We start from the raw sequence: 15,737 nt of genomic DNA on the forward strand, positions 1-15,737 counted from the left end.
CACAGTTGCTCATGCAGCCATCTTTCACATGGAAAAATAATCTCATTGTGGAAACTGTAGTGTGTTGTGGTGTGACGCATGGTATACACTTTTGTCCAAACATTTTTACTTTCAAAAGTTCTTTGCACTGTGTCATTGCTCTGCTTCAAGGCCTCTGGCTACTGCTACACTATCAATACTGGATCCTTACTGGGACACTTCTCAGATATCCTGTTGTTACCCTGAGTTGGCTCACTCCAACATCTATCCCATCTATTAACTGCTGGCGCATGTGACAGGGCCAGTTCTGCAGATCCAAAGCTGCATCACCTCCATGACTCTGTGCAACAACAGAATATCCATTCTATATTTTTTAATCATGAAAATGTTGTGAGTATTAATGAAATTAATGAGGTTCTAGAAGGACTAAATTTAGATCCTCAACATACTGAATAAATTTATGGAAGCCATGTCTCAACCATTGGGATTGTTAGATTTGTCAACTTAACTAAAGATTCAGACTCACTTGAGAACTAGATTTCTGGGCATGCCTATGGGGGGGTTATCCTGAATGTGTTACTAGGATGGGAAGACCCACTTCTACAGTCCCTGACTGGGTCCTGGTCTGTACAAGTGAAGAAAGGGACCCAAGCAGCAACATGCATCCCCTGCAGTCTATTTCCTGGTTGTGGCTGTGATGTAAGTAGATGCTTCAAATAACTCCTCCCCTAGGCCTTCCCACCATGCTCTTCTGTAGCCTTGAACTGTGAGCCAGAAGAAAACCTTTGCCCCCTTAAGTTGCTTTGCTTAGAGTATTTAATCACAGCAACAGGAAAAGAAGCTAATCCAGTCTTCAATTGCCTTGCTGTAAGAAGAATATTGATCGATCAGACCATCTGCAAAAGCTTCGAGTTTCAGATTCTAGCCCCAAGTCCTTTGGGAACCGTGAGAACTTTCCAGCTGGCCGATAGTCTTGCAAAGCTGAGCTCTCCCAGTGCCAAGGCCTCCTCAAAGTTACACCAAGGACTCTCACCTCTCTCGGTATTTTTTTTTCTGAGGAGGGTGGATTTATTTGCTTTTTACTAAGATGTACTTCCTTCTCAGTGCATCAGAGTTCTGAGGCAGCGAGTGATGGACTGACTATTTTATCTGTGTGCCCCAGTGCCTTCGATCCTTTGGGACCCCTCTGAAAGTGTTTAAGAGAAAATTTCACAACTGCCACAAATAAGAGAAGCTTTCAGCTTTAAGAAGCAGGGCTGAGCTGGGTGAGAGTGGTGCATGCCTTTAATCGTAGCACTCAGGAGACAGAGGCTGGCAGATCTCTGGGTTAGAGGCTATCCTAGTCTGCAGAGTGAATTCTAGGACAGCCAGGGATACACAGAGGAACGCTGTCTTACAAAACAAAAAACAAAACAGAACAACAACAAAAAACTAAACAAACAAACAAACAAACAAGGTCCCATGAAAGTCTGAGACTGTGTGCCTGCTCCTGGAGACCCTGACAGGAAGGTCTCTCAAGCTCCACCCATCCTTCCTAGGAGGGTCAGTAGTCCTCACTTTCTTCACCGATAGAGAGCCTGTTCCAGACATTTGGGATGCTCTGATTGGCAGATGAAGGAGGGGAAAGTAACCTAAGCACAATGGGAAACCAGTGTAACATGTCTGTGCTGCTTTTCCTAAAGAAGGGACTCTGGTGCTTTTTGCCTGTGTAAGGTTTAAAAGCCTGTCTCCCTTTTCTTTCTCTCGTCTTCATCTCCTCTGTGCCTGTTAATAGGTTCCTGCCAAAGGCAGAGAGCAAGTCTTCAAGTGTCAGATTTAGGCATTAGATAGGACACAGTTGTTAAATAAACCCTGAGCAGAAGTCTCAGGGGCCTTTCTTCTTTTATGTCTAGGCCCAGTAAGCTTCCTTCTAGTTCTTGCTTCACATAATAAGTGACTGTCACTAAGGAAGACCTAGCAAAGACAGACAGATGGAAGAAAACTAAAGGGGTTAATCGTTTCATATCCAACAGATCAATCCACATTACTGTGCAATAGGATGATCCCAGTCCTTATCCCAAGAAATCTTTGTGAATGGCTGAGTCACTGAGCTGTTGCCCACTGTCCATTGAAAGAACAAAAAAGGGATTCTCACAATTCTTTCCAAAGCTGCATCACATCACTTAGTGTCCAAGTTTTCTGTGATTTATCATGTGATTTATCAGAATCAAAAGCAACCTGGGGAGAAAAGAGTTTGTTTGGCTTATATGTCTTGAGCACAGTCTGTCAGGAAGGAAACAGAGCAGGAAGGAAACCAGAACTCTGGCAGTCATGGGAGCAAAGGCTATGGAGGAATGATACTTCCTAGCTTGCTCTCCAAGGCTCACAGCCTGCTTTTCTATACAACCCAGGGCCACCTGCCCAGGAATGTCATAACCCATAGTGGGATGGGCTTCCCCGTATCAATCATTAATTAAAAACACCCCCACAGACATGGCTAGAGGCCAATCTTATGTCATAGTCTGTCTGGCACACTTAGCATTTCAACCAAAAGAAGCAAAGCTGACCATTGAGAGTTGTTTTTTGCACCCTGCAACTAGAACTAAACTCGAATGCCCAAGATACTTGACAGCTCAAAGACATCCCAAAGGTCCCTCACTGCTTCCCCCACTAGGCTTTTCCCACTGGGTCCTGTATGTGAAACATCCCCCCATGCGCACACACACACACACACACACACACACACACACACACACACACTTCTGTTTGAATATATAGCAATGTAGGTTGTTGTCTTTATGCAAGGAGGGCTGGCACAGGCCTGTGATAGGATGGTTTGTCTTATCTAGGTGGGGACGGAGTTTTAGAGAGGAAGAGAAAAAAAGTCATAGAAATGAAGCAAGATGGAGGAAGACGAGGATGAACATTTCTGCATGGCTCTGCACAGCCACAGGTTGTTATGAGTATTTTGTAAGGGATGGCTTTGTATAGGATGATCAGTCCTGTCTAGGTGGGCAAATTCTATCTTATCATTTGTTCTGAGTTCATGGTGTGGGTGTTTTGTGGAGTATAAAATTTACTGAGAAAATCTGAGATAAAGCCATTGTTAAATTAGAAGTTTCTGGAGTTTTTAATTTGTCAGGCTGGATGGAATGTGGGTAGAGTTCGCAGCTGACCCTCTGCCAGGAGAGAGACACCAGAGGGGAGAGACCACCGGAACTAACATGGGAGAGACGGGAGAGGTTAAAGATACCTGGGGCAGCATGGGTGGAGACATGCTGGAGCCGGTCAAGGTTTTTTGTTTGTTTATAATATTTATCACAACATAGCAGTGAAATAGAATCCTTGAAAACATATTATTTAGGTTTTGAAACAATTTAATTCTTACTAGTTATTATTTATTATTATTATCATCATCATCATCATCATCATCATTATTTGCTTCCTTCTTTTTAAACCTATGTTTCTTTTTATTTTTGGAGTTATAATCAAGTACAAGTCCACCAATCCTTGTCCTATGGCCATGACATAAATGGTTGTCAGCAGACTGTACAGTAATCTCAGAGGAAACTCTGTTTCCTATGTGCATGTATGACTGTCAATCACACATCAGTTTGGGCCTCAGGTCAACACAATGGCTACCATGTTACTGGTCACCAACACACAGGCAGAGGTTAACCATGAAAACACATCCTGGTCCTTCATGCTTCCTTCAGAAAGAGCTCAGACTATTTGCTTGTACTTGGTACATGACCTGTGGCTACCCCCAAACTGAAAAGGACAAAGAAATGTCCCCTTAGTCTCTGATGGGAAGGAAAAATGAAGCAGAGTTAAAGCACCATAGGCAAACTTGATAAATGGGAGGGTCATGTTTCTTTGTTCTTTAATTAAGATCATTTTCAAGCCTCCCTGTGATAATTTACTTATAGGATTTGTCAACCAAAGAAACTAAAAGGCCAAAATATTAGTGGAAATTAAGAAATAATTTTTTAGCAAAATTTCCATTCTTATTGTGGGGTCCTCTTTATGTTGTGGTGGTTGTTTTTGCTGTGAAGCAAAATTAGGGTTTATTTAAAATAGAGGGGAAACCTACTTAAAGAATAAAGCACATGGAGAGCAGGAATGTGGGCATCTCAAAGAACAGTCACACATAACTGTATCTAATAGTCATGTATAGGATTTAGATGATTTCTAAATGTTTTTTATTTTATTAGAATTATTGACAACTATGCGGTTTATTACAATATTTTATGTGCACATAATATGTTTCAACAATAAAGTCTAAGTGAAAGAAACTGAGGTCCTGGAGAAATGGCTGAGCCAATAAAGTGCCTGCCTGCCGTGCAAGCAGGAAGACCCAAGTTTGATCCCCAACACCCATGTATAAAAGCTAGATGTGACAATGTGTGTTTATAATCCCATTGCTGGTAAGAATGAGACATGAGGATCCCTGGGGCACGCTGGCCGTCAAGTCTAATGAGATTGGCAATTCCTTAGTTAGAGATCCTTCTTCAATTAAAGTAGAAAGTTATTGGAAGACACCCAGCGCTGATCTCTGGGCTACATACATGCATGCATACTCGCACCCATATCTATGTGACATACACATAAGCATGTATATGCACAAACAAATGCATGGTGCTACACACAAAGAACTAGAATTCTTATTGCTATGATATTTAGGGACCGCTACAGTGCTTATGTGGTGTCCACTCCTCAGACTCACCTGCCAATCCTACCTCCCCATTCCTGCTTGTCACTCAGCACCCAGTCACTGCTGGGGGCCGTTTCATTCAACTTTCTGGTTTGTTTCCAGAACATGAGTATGATGCTTTTTATTCTACAAGTAGCCATCAGCACAAGGCTGCTGTGGGTACCCTGCTGACAGCAGTCCCATGTTCTCTGAGGAACATCCAAGAGCTAATGTGCAGTAGGTCATCCTCAGCCTTCAGATGGAAACTGTTGGAATTGTTCTGTCCTCCCCTGGGTCTCTGGTTATCAACTAGGGTTTTCCTTATTGTTTCAGCAAAACACTTCCCTTTGTCCACACCTCTTCTATTCTGCCCCGTGCTGATGCATTCTTTCTTCACATTATTATTATTTATTTATTATCATTATTATCATTATCATTATCATCATTATTATTATAATCATTATTATTTCTATTATTATTATAATTATTATTATCATTATTATTATCACCATTATCATCATCATCATCATCATCATCATCATCATTATTATTATTATTATTATTATTATTATTATTTTCTAAGCAAAAGGATTATCTAGCAAATCCTCCATGCTTATGGTGAGAAAAGCTAAGAAACTAGTTTTTTACAAAATGCTTCAAACAGAAAAATAAGTCTCGGCAAAACAAGTGTTTTACAATCCCACAACCTAACTTTTTATTATTAAAGAAAAACTGTTTTAAATATTGTAGGCATGGATTATAAAGTATAAATCTGGGGAGATTGATGGTGATCAGATTGTGGAAGATCACAAAGATCTCAGAAGACCTAGTAATACTCACTTTTGTTCAAAGCAAGCAAATAGCATAATTAATAGATCATAAATGTAGGGAAATACAAGGGAGGCCAGAAGGTCAGATGGGTAGCTATTGTAGTTACTGGTTCAAAACTAGAGAAGAAAAGGGAAGCAAAATGGAGAGGGAGAGGAAGGGAGAGGAGGAGGGGCAGGGGGAGGGGGAGGGAGGGGAAGAGGGAGAAGGAGAGAGAAGGGGAAAAGGAATGGAGTCAGGCAATGTAGAGCAGAGAGCATAAAGATGACCCGTGTGTGGTGTGTAGTGGTAAAGACAAATACTGGGAATGGTGCCCATTTCCAGTTTGTATTAACTATATGGATGCAGGTGCAATTTATTGCAATAAAAATTAAATGAGTAAGGGTGTATCTGAGGGCAGGACATATTTCTTTGTATGTGTATGGGGAGCCCCACCTGATACAGGAACAGGTCTGCGATTGAGCTTCTTGGACTGACTAGACAGTAGGAATCTGAAGCCTGGGGGAAGACGGAGATACCTTTAGGACACTGCTTTTCTAGAAGGTACTGCCAAGTAAACGTCTTTCTTGTTCTCTTGACCTTTATGGTGCTCTATTGGCTTAAAATGTAAATATGGTGCTATTTTTAAAAACTATAATCTAACATTCACTCTAGAAAAAAATCAGAACCTTCCTCTTCACCTAATTATGTACCCAATCAGAGGACTTGTTGCTGATTCAATCGAGTCACTGTAGGAATTGTTGCCAGGACACCCAGAATCTCACATTAACAGTAGTAGATGAATCTTTCTGGTTAGACATAGACAGCCACAGCTGAATGATGGGTGTGGGATATTGTTCACCATCATCCATCCATTCCTCCCACAGGTACCATGAACGCTTTCACTTTTTAATCTTTTCATTTTCGTTTGTTGGCATTGTATTTTATCATCAAGAAAATAGAAAAAAAATGAGAATAAAATCACTCAATCAAAATCACTAACAGGCTACTGTTCTGGAAACTACAAATTTTTGAACTCAGACATCTTCCTTAGCTATAAACCAGACAGTGACTTTTTTTTTAAATCAGAGCTGGACATAAAAAGGCATTTGAATGGCAGCAGGACAGCTACTTTCATGACTCAGGTGGTCTGTCACTCAATAGATGGCCCTTCCAGAGAGTCATCCCTTTCTCCTCTGGTTTCTTCTGAGAACACGGATAAGTTGTCACAGTGACTGGTGTGTTACAGGGCTGTCTGGAAGTTGTAACCAACATAACCAAGAGAAAAGCTCTGGACACAAAAGGGTTGTTACATCATTACATCAAGCTTTTGTTTCAGACCAAGCATCTTTCACATACTCTTTCTCATAATGTCCTCACTGCCGGAAGCTGCTGAGATGAGAGCCTTGGGGAAAAATGACCATCCTTTTGTCTTTCAGTGCATAGTGTGGGACTGGGACTCCAATGGCAAGCATGACTTCATTGGAGAGTTCACCTCCACCTTCAAGGAGATGAGAGGAGCCATGGAAGGGAAGCAGGTAGGTGGTGCTCTCCTGTACATTGTCTAGAATGCACCTGTAGCAAAAAAAAAAAAAAAAAAAAAAAAGGAAATGGTAACAGCAAATCTATATATAAATGAGTCCAATGAAAAAGGAGGATGGTGGGATTTGATTCTAGAACCTTCCCAACCCAAAGCCATTCTGTGACCCTGAAATAGGAATTTCTCCATTGGAAAGCCAGAGTGGTTCAAAGAGTAACTTTAGCTATGCAATCTTGGATAAGTGGCATTAATTTCCCCAGAGCCACAATTAAAGCCAACTCTAAATTATAAGCCATCACTCCTTGGATAAAAAGAAACACAGCTAGAGAAACTGCTGCTCCATTAAATGTACAGAGCCAGGCCCTATCGAGCTAATAAGTCAATGCCAGCTTACCGATCCCACCCTCTGCAATTCTAAAGTGGCTCATAAAGTTGTATCTTGCCCTCCTCTATAAACAGAAATAGGCAAATCAATAAATATGAAAAACATTGCATCTTTAGGTCCCCAGGAGGCCATTAAAAGTGAGGTTGTAGCATCTATCATAATTGAAGACCACCAAGGCTAGATGCTTCCGGATAAACAGAGATAAATCTGTAATTCCCATTGAGGCCACGAAGTGTAGGCCACTGTACTTTCTGTATATGTGAGATGCTAGGACAATTTAGATCCACATCGAGCTCCTGTGCTGACACTTTTATTTGGTGGAAACAATTCTCTTCTTCGGTGATTTTACAACATCCAGTGTGCCTGGCTCTAGATTGCAATGACCAATCCTGCCAACATCGTCTTTATTCTCCTACAGCTAACAGACTGATGGGAGTCAAAATAAGATCTAAACATGAATGAAGTGAACAAAAAAATTAAGAGACAATTACAACTTGTGACAAATGTTATTTGAAAAGAAAGATAGGTGTACAAAAATGACCCCTCTGATAAAGGTACTTGCTGACAAGCCTGGTGGTCTGAGTTTGATCCATGAGATCAAAAAAAAATTCATTTAAATAGTCCTCTCACTTCCACTCGTATGTATGGATCATTTACATGTGCGCGGACACACACACATGCACTCACAAATGCATTCACGTATGCACACACTCACACATGGACACACATATGCATATAAATAAATTTAAGTTTCTAAAATATAGAATAGAAATTATCTAATTATGAAGTGGGTTACAAGTCATTAACTGAAACGGTCACATTTAACTTCAGGCCCTTTAAAGGTGAGAAAAGGCCAATCTGGCAATGAGTAAGGGGAAAACATCTCAGGCAGAGAGACTGTTCTTGGGTTCTGATGCAGGAAAGAGCTTGATGTGCTAGAGTACTTGGAAAGGGACCAGTATAGCAGGTACAGAGAGAGAGCGGTGCATCTTTGCATGGGAAGTAATCAAAGACAGATAGGAGGCCAGGAAAAGCTGACTCTAATACAATCCTCTGAATGTTATGAGGACATAATTAAACTATGTTCTACAATAATATGGTGGCCACCAGCCACATGTGACTCTGTTGATTAAAATTAAATCAAGAAACACGTTTACATCCATCTAGCATAAAATCAACCACATCCCAAGTGCTTAGTAGCCTATGGATGACAAGGACACAGTATCCCAACCAGTGTAGTCAGCTTCATGCGGTGACTCTGGAAAAGATCAATCTGGTCCAAATTTGCTAAAAGACTGTGTGAGCATGTTGGGGAAATAGCTCAGTTGATAAAGTGATTGCCATAAAAGCATGAAGACCTGGGTTTGATCCCCAGAGCCCATGTTAAAAATCCAGGCATAGTGGCATGCTCCTGCACTAGGGAGAAAAAACAGGAGAAACGTCGGGGCTTACAGGTTGGCCAGCCTGGCCTACATAGAGAGCTCCATGTCAGTCAGTGAATGAGCTTATGTCAATAAACAAGGTAGATTGCTCCTGAGGACCAAAATACCTGAGGTGGATCTATGGCCTGCACATACATGTATATGGGTGTCCACACACACATACATATGCACACATGTATACTCAGAGAATGATTTGGCTACTGTGTAAGTATCATTAAATAAAGAAAAAGAAACTGCCACTCAGTCAGAGGAGAAGATGGGAACCTTGAACCTGAAAACCCCAGAATACCATATCAGAGGGAAAAAGAGGAGACCCATCATTCAAGCTCCCGTTCCCTACCTGTGTCATGATGCTGACAGATCATAGTGATTTCCCAACTAATTATTAATTCTTGACCACCCCTATAAGTAAATAGCTTTAGTTTGAAATGATCAGGGAAAAATTTTTACAATACCAAGTAGGAGGACCTTCTCCAAGATTCCTCCCTGGAAGGAGTCATTTTATTTTACCACCTTGTAAAAAAATTTATACAATAGAGGATAAAACCACCACCACCACCATCATCACCACCACCACCACCACCACCACCACCACCACCATCATCATCACCACCACCACCATCACCACCACCATCATTACCAACAGTAAAACTTGCACAGAGAGATGCACTAGCCATCTCTGTTGCTTAGGCACAAAAGAGTGAAAGTTCCATGGCACTATAATGGACAGAAAGAAGTTGTGGTTGGAAGACCAGGATCTGTAGTGGTCCTAATGTGTGGCTCAGAGTTGCTGATGGAGCCTCTTGGATAGTGAGAAACTTCTCTTATCTGTTGCTAAGCAATGAGTTGCCCACTAACTTCCTGCCACCAAATAACCATCATTACTTGACATTTTCTTGGTTGTCAATTTTGTCTGGTTCACTCCAGATAGTTTTATTATAGGTTGTCATGATACCGGTGTGATGGTGGTGGTGATGGTGATTTTATCCTCCGGTGTATTAATCTTTTTATGTTTTATGAACTATTGGCCAAAACAAATCATGACTAATACATGGACACTGAGGTCATTGGAGGCCCTTGTGTCAGCCTATCTTACTCACATCTGCTCTGAAGCTGCTTCTTCGGGCATTTTGGATTGTCAGGAATAAATTTTTATCTCCTGGTGGAAGCCTAATGTTTCAGCTCCTTCGGGATCAGGAACAGAAACGTCCAGTGACCGATGGGTTTTTGACTCACAGTTGCTTCTAGCTCATGAAATTGTCTGTAATCTGGAAGAGAGAAAATTTGTTCTAGCTAGCTACCAGTTAATCCAACAGTTCTCAGTGTTTCCCAAGGCTTTTATTCTGTTCTTCAAAGAATGCCCTCTGGAATGGGACCTGAGGGAAGGGCTGAGAGCCAAAGAATCGTAAGGTCAGCTTTAGAGATGAGAAATCCAAGGTATGGAGAAGCCGAGCAACCCATCAAGGGACACAGTGCTGGAAAGTGAAGGCATGGGAGCATGCACTAGGCATTTCATTGTCTCTGTCCGTCACTTACACGTGGCATTCACATGGATGCCAAAGGTCCCACCTAGAGACCATTTTCCAAGCCATCCAGTTCCATGATTGTGTCCCCAGAAGCATCCAGGAGCTTGGCCTCATTCGGTGACTTGACTTCCTTTTGAAGATCCTCATGTTTAACCCTTTTGGCATAGGTACAGTGGGAATGCATCAACCCCAAGTACAAAGCCAAGAAGAAGAATTACAAGAATTCAGGCATGGTGATTTTGAATCAGTGCAAGGTATGTGTGACCCCCTCTCTGACAGGAGCATGATGCTAGACTTGCCTTGTGGGAGGAGTTCAAGTCATGTGATCAGGCGGGAATGATTTCCACAGGGAGTAATCTTCCCAGAGGGAGGAAAAATCATAAAATCGATGTGGCACTAGACAAAGGAAAACAAATATAATCATGAGTGGCCTAAAAGCTGTGACAGCCCAATGTCACCTTCCACTTCCCACGGAAAATCTTGCCCCAAAGAACAGGTAAGTGCAGGTCGTGGTTCAGGCTCTTCTGTGCACAGGGCAGATGTAGAGAAAGATATTCAAGTGATGTGGGAGAAATGACCTAAGTATGAGATATTCCTTATTCTAAAGTAGTAATAATGACTCTTAGAAATATGGTTTGGGTCTTGTCCCAAGGAATATTAATTAAAGCAATACATAGAATCAAATAAAGTGATACAAGGGATAAGAATCTGCAGATGTCTTGAGCCCATCTGTACTGACACTGAAGATTCACCACAGGTCTCTCTCTGCCCTTTGCCTTGGCTTAACAGCCTGTCTCTTAAGAGTAGGTCTTCAGTCTACAGGGGGAGATGGCAGTGTTATTAACCCAGGCCCTCTCTAATGCAGATCCACAAGATGCATTCTTTCTTGGACTACATCATGGGTGGCTGTCAAATCCAGTTTACAGTAAGCTGTTTCTCCATTTATCCTTTTTTCAGGCAATGAGGGGGTGGGGATGGTGTTGGGTTTGTGGATATGCAGATACAAGAAATCTTAAAAATCTTGAGCAAACTTTTTTAGTACTGTTGCTCAAGTATTGTGTGGGGCCCTGCTTTTTACATAAGTCCATATTCCAACTCCTTCTGGTAAGTCTGAGCTTCATCTCAAATACTGGAGGACTGTGTTAAATCAGGTTGAGAGAGAGTGGGTATTTAGTCTCAGCAGGTGAGCAGAGGATCATCTCCACTCTCAACACCTCAGCCTTGTGGGATTTGGACACTACTCATGTGTTTGGGTGAGATAGATTTTTTTTTCTTTTGAGGTACCAGTGAAGAAGACTGTGAAATGACTCAGTAAGTAAAGGAACTTGTCACCAAGCCTGATGACTTGAGTTTGATCCCAAGGACTCACACTGTAGAAAAAGTGAACTGACTCAGAGAAGTGGGCTTCTAACTTCTACATGATTGCCATGGAATACACATTTACACATACAAAAGTGCACCCATCCACCCTGGGAAACTTGTGTTCACCCAGTCAGTATTCAAAATGTTCTGAGATATAGGCATATTTAACTTTCAGAAAGAACATACTTAGATAACAAAATGTAGGCTGCTAAAAACACAGGAAAGAACTATGGATTATAATACAGAAGAGATGGAACATGCACAATGCTTACCTCTCATCTTACAGAACATTACTTGTGAAGCTTGGATCTCTTTAGTTTTCTCTACCAAATTAGCCATGTGAGGAAAACATGGAAAATGAATTCAACTTTTGTATGTGTTTGAGTCCAACACAACTGACAAAAACTCATGTGTTCCAGGACCAGGGATAATGCTGGTTTCAGAACTAGAAAGGGTAATCAAGATAAATGGACATCTAATGGTCTGGTGTCTCCTTAGCAAGACACTTGTGTGGTCATTTGAATAAAAATGGCCCCCATAGTCTCATAGGAAGTGGTATTATTAGAAAAAATGAGGTCATGAGAGTCCTGGTTGGAGTGTGTGTGGCTTGTTGGTACAAGTGTGTCACTGAGAATGGGCTTTGAGGTTTCAGAAGTTCAAGCCAGGCCCAGAATTTCTCTTCCTTATTTATGCTGATCCAGATGTAGAAATCTCAGCTCTTTCTCCAGCACCATACTTTCTGCATGTTGCCATGATTCCTACCATGATAGTAATAAATTAAAATTTTGAATTTTAAGATAGCCTCCAACTAAATGTTTTCCTTTATAAGAGTTGCTGTGGTCATGGTGTCTCTTCACAGCTTTAGAACACTAAGATAACTTGTTTTCTGTTCTAATGTCAGAAAAGTCAACCTATGTTCTGCCTAAACTCAGAATTGCTCACTTACTTATGAATACTTTAGGAGCCCATCACTGCTTTAAGTCTAAGATTCTTCAGTGATGGAACCACCTGCCCTCCTATGTACACACTGGTACATAAAGAATGCAACCAGAACAAATCCTGTGGGCACACCTATCCTACACTATCTATGTGGTACACTTATTGCTGATCGAGGTCTATCTGCCGGGCAGTAACTGAAGCAAGAACCGTCCCAAGGAGAGCTACTAAAATAGTCTCCCAAGATATTAGGCAAAGGAGTGATGTCAAGAATGTATTTATAGGTTTTCAAGGGAAAACTCTATTGATTTCAGTTTGTTTTGGATTTTGTAGATCCTAGGCTCTTATTTAACCTTCACAGGCTTGCTTCACTCTTGGGGCTGTGCTGAAGAACCTCAGCAACCCCACAGCATTCCCAGACCACATACTGGCTGATTGTGTTAGTCCTTTGAGAATTTCATTCAATGTGTCTGGATTATATTTACCCTCCTTCCTCAGTTCCTCTTAGACTCAACCCATTTATCTTCCCATTCAACTTTGAGTGTTCCCCTGCAAGTCTGCACAAAAACCAATTTGTGCTACCCCGTTCTTTGGAATGTGTGGCCTTCCACTGTTTGGGGATTTACTCTTGAATGCTTGACTTTGAAAGGTTGCCTTTCCTGCTCTGCTTTTCTCAATTTTCTCACCTTATCACCCACCCACCCACCTACACACACACACACACACACACACACACACACACACACACACACATACACAGCTGGGTAGAGACTATCTCAGTGTTTGTCACCAGCAGCACTTCAAGTCCTAGCTCCCTCCATGTTCCTCCCCCACCCTCATCTCCTCCAGTGACAACTGATAATAGACCTGTGGGGGACATGAGTGGGGGATCACACTCAAGAGCAACAGATGAGGAGAATGTAAGCTAATGCTGAGAAGGGGCAGAGCCATTGAGGGTTCCATCACAGGGCCCTTCCTCCTGGAGACCCTCCTGGAGACCTCGTGTGAAATGCTCAAAGGAGAACAAAAGTTCTCGATGCTCTGTCCAAGAAAATGTACCCGTCGCTCACACCAGTGGCATTTGCTTCTAAAATGAAGTCAGGTTTCTCATCATGAAGTTCTGACTGCTTAAATAGTGCAATGTTATGCAAATTTTAAGCTGTAGTACAGTTAATTAAAAAATGGTGTGTGGTTTAATTCTGCCTTCTAGTGCTTATGCACCACCCAGTAACTTTATTGCAGCATGAAAATGAGTAGCAGAAAGATGAGACATGGGGGGGGGGGGTAGCGCGGCGTGGAGGGGCCTCCCTGGCATGGAGATGGCAGGGAAGAGACAAGACAGAGGAAAGTAATTAGACCTGTACATCAACCAGAGGCAAAGATCCTCACTGGTTCATGAAACAGCGCATGTCTGCTGAGCAAAAGAGGTAGATTTAGACATGAGAAACTTGGATCCTAATGAGTAATATCTGGGGGTCAGAAGTGCCACCAAGTCCTAGATGTTCTCCACTTCATCCCATACGACTACTCTTCCTTCCCCACTCCTGCCTGAGCCCCAAGCACCTGTGTTATCCAGGTCCTCCTGCTTTTAGCTGTCACTTGAGTATGTCCATTGATGGGAGTCAGAGATCAAACAGGAAACCCAATGCAGAAGATTTGTCCTGTTATATTTATGCTTTGCAGGCTGGGACCATGGTGACCTTGATAGAAAGTTGCCATTCCCACCACATGCCCTGTCCTTTATATACTCTTTCTGCTGAGTTCTACAAACCATTCCTTCTGCCCTCTATGATGTACTTTGTATAATCTTTTCCAAACATTTGTGGTCTGTTCCTTTATTAAACTCTCCCCAGTACTTCTTCTGAGTCTCTCATAGAGAGACTCTGAGTATCTCACATGGCATTCAGGAGTGGAGAGAAGCCATTGTATCTTTCATGGGGCTCCTGGTTCAAATTAAGAGGGTTAAAGCTAGGAAGATGACTCCTAAAAGCAGACAGCTTAAAATAGTTTTATTTAACCTCAAACTCTAAGGAAAATCAGTTTTAGATGGATTTTGGTTCTAGAGACTTAGTTTGAAAAATATCCCCATGGGCTACATATGTATGTACATAAATTCAAATACATTTTTTTCCAAAACAAATATGTTCTGGAAGCTTAATTGTGTGAATAGCAGGTATGTTTAGGGGGATGTAGAGAGGTATCTTTGGGTCAGAGTTTGAGATAACTTGAGTGTTGAGATAATGCTGTTCATAATGGAATGTTCAAATGGGCCAAGAACAGGATGGGAACGCAATAGGTATGTGCTTTAGGGAAGGAAATCTGGAGGTTTTTACCAAGCACTATCTATCAAAAGCAAGTGATGGTAGCAAAGGACTGTGGAAACTGAAGCATGAGGTAAAAGCAGAGGCAACAGGCCCAACAGTAAGAGCCATTACAACAGACCCAGTGGATGGTGACAAGACAGGAACCTAATGTGGTATCAAGAGAAAGAACATGTGGAAAGAAAAGCAATGAGCCTGGGATGCAAAGAGATTTTTAAGAGCAAATGCATCTAAGATGACTTGGACTTGCTGCCTGTCTGGCAAAGGATGGCGATGTTGTTCATAGAGAAATGCAAGTCAAAAGGGTTGTAAACAAAAGAATGGATTTGCTTTGGGGAATGTTAGAAGTACATCCTAGTGGATGGCACATAAAAAGGCAAGCCTCAATCCCAAGAAATAGGTGGAACTGCATTTATCTCAATCTGGAAGTGATGGAGAAAGAGAAGAATACAGAAAGAAAAGAATACAGAAAGACCCAATAGTGAGAAGTCATAGAAGACCTCCATGGGCAAAGGAAGAGATAGCAAAGGAGGTCCAGAAGCTCAAATGGCCAGATGACCCATAGGGGATCAAGAGGAGAAAGTTATAAGACCAAGGCAACAATCCTGTGTGCTAAAGAAGGAACATGAATAAACATGGGCTGGGGGATGTAACCAGCAGGCATACATCATCTTCAAAGGAATAGTTTCAGCAGATAAGGTAAGTGAGACCCTGGGTTACTGTGTAAGCAAGAGATAAAGAAACAAGCATCACAGGTATGAATTCAA

The 15,737-nt window shown here is 41.8% G+C and overlaps 1 protein-coding gene across 1 annotated transcript in view; it reads left to right on the plus strand.

The window, feature by feature from the left end:
* The window catches only part of CPNE4 (copine 4), a gene marked incomplete at its 3' end in the record, with an annotated part of 437,878 nt that overhangs the window by 388,931 nt on the left and 33,210 nt on the right, over positions 1 to 15,737 (plus strand). The window contains exons 8-10 of the mRNA XM_080934848.1: positions 6,898 to 6,996; positions 10,519 to 10,605; positions 11,217 to 11,276. Coding sequence (XP_080790974.1) covers positions 6,898 to 6,996; positions 10,519 to 10,605; positions 11,217 to 11,276 — 246 coding nt within the window. The remainder of the gene's footprint in view (positions 1 to 6,897; positions 6,997 to 10,518; positions 10,606 to 11,216; positions 11,277 to 15,737) is intronic.

This window comes from Micromys minutus, assembly GCF_963924665.1.
Source record: "Micromys minutus genome assembly, chromosome: 21".
Classification (NCBI taxonomy): domain Eukaryota; kingdom Metazoa; phylum Chordata; class Mammalia; order Rodentia; family Muridae; genus Micromys; species Micromys minutus.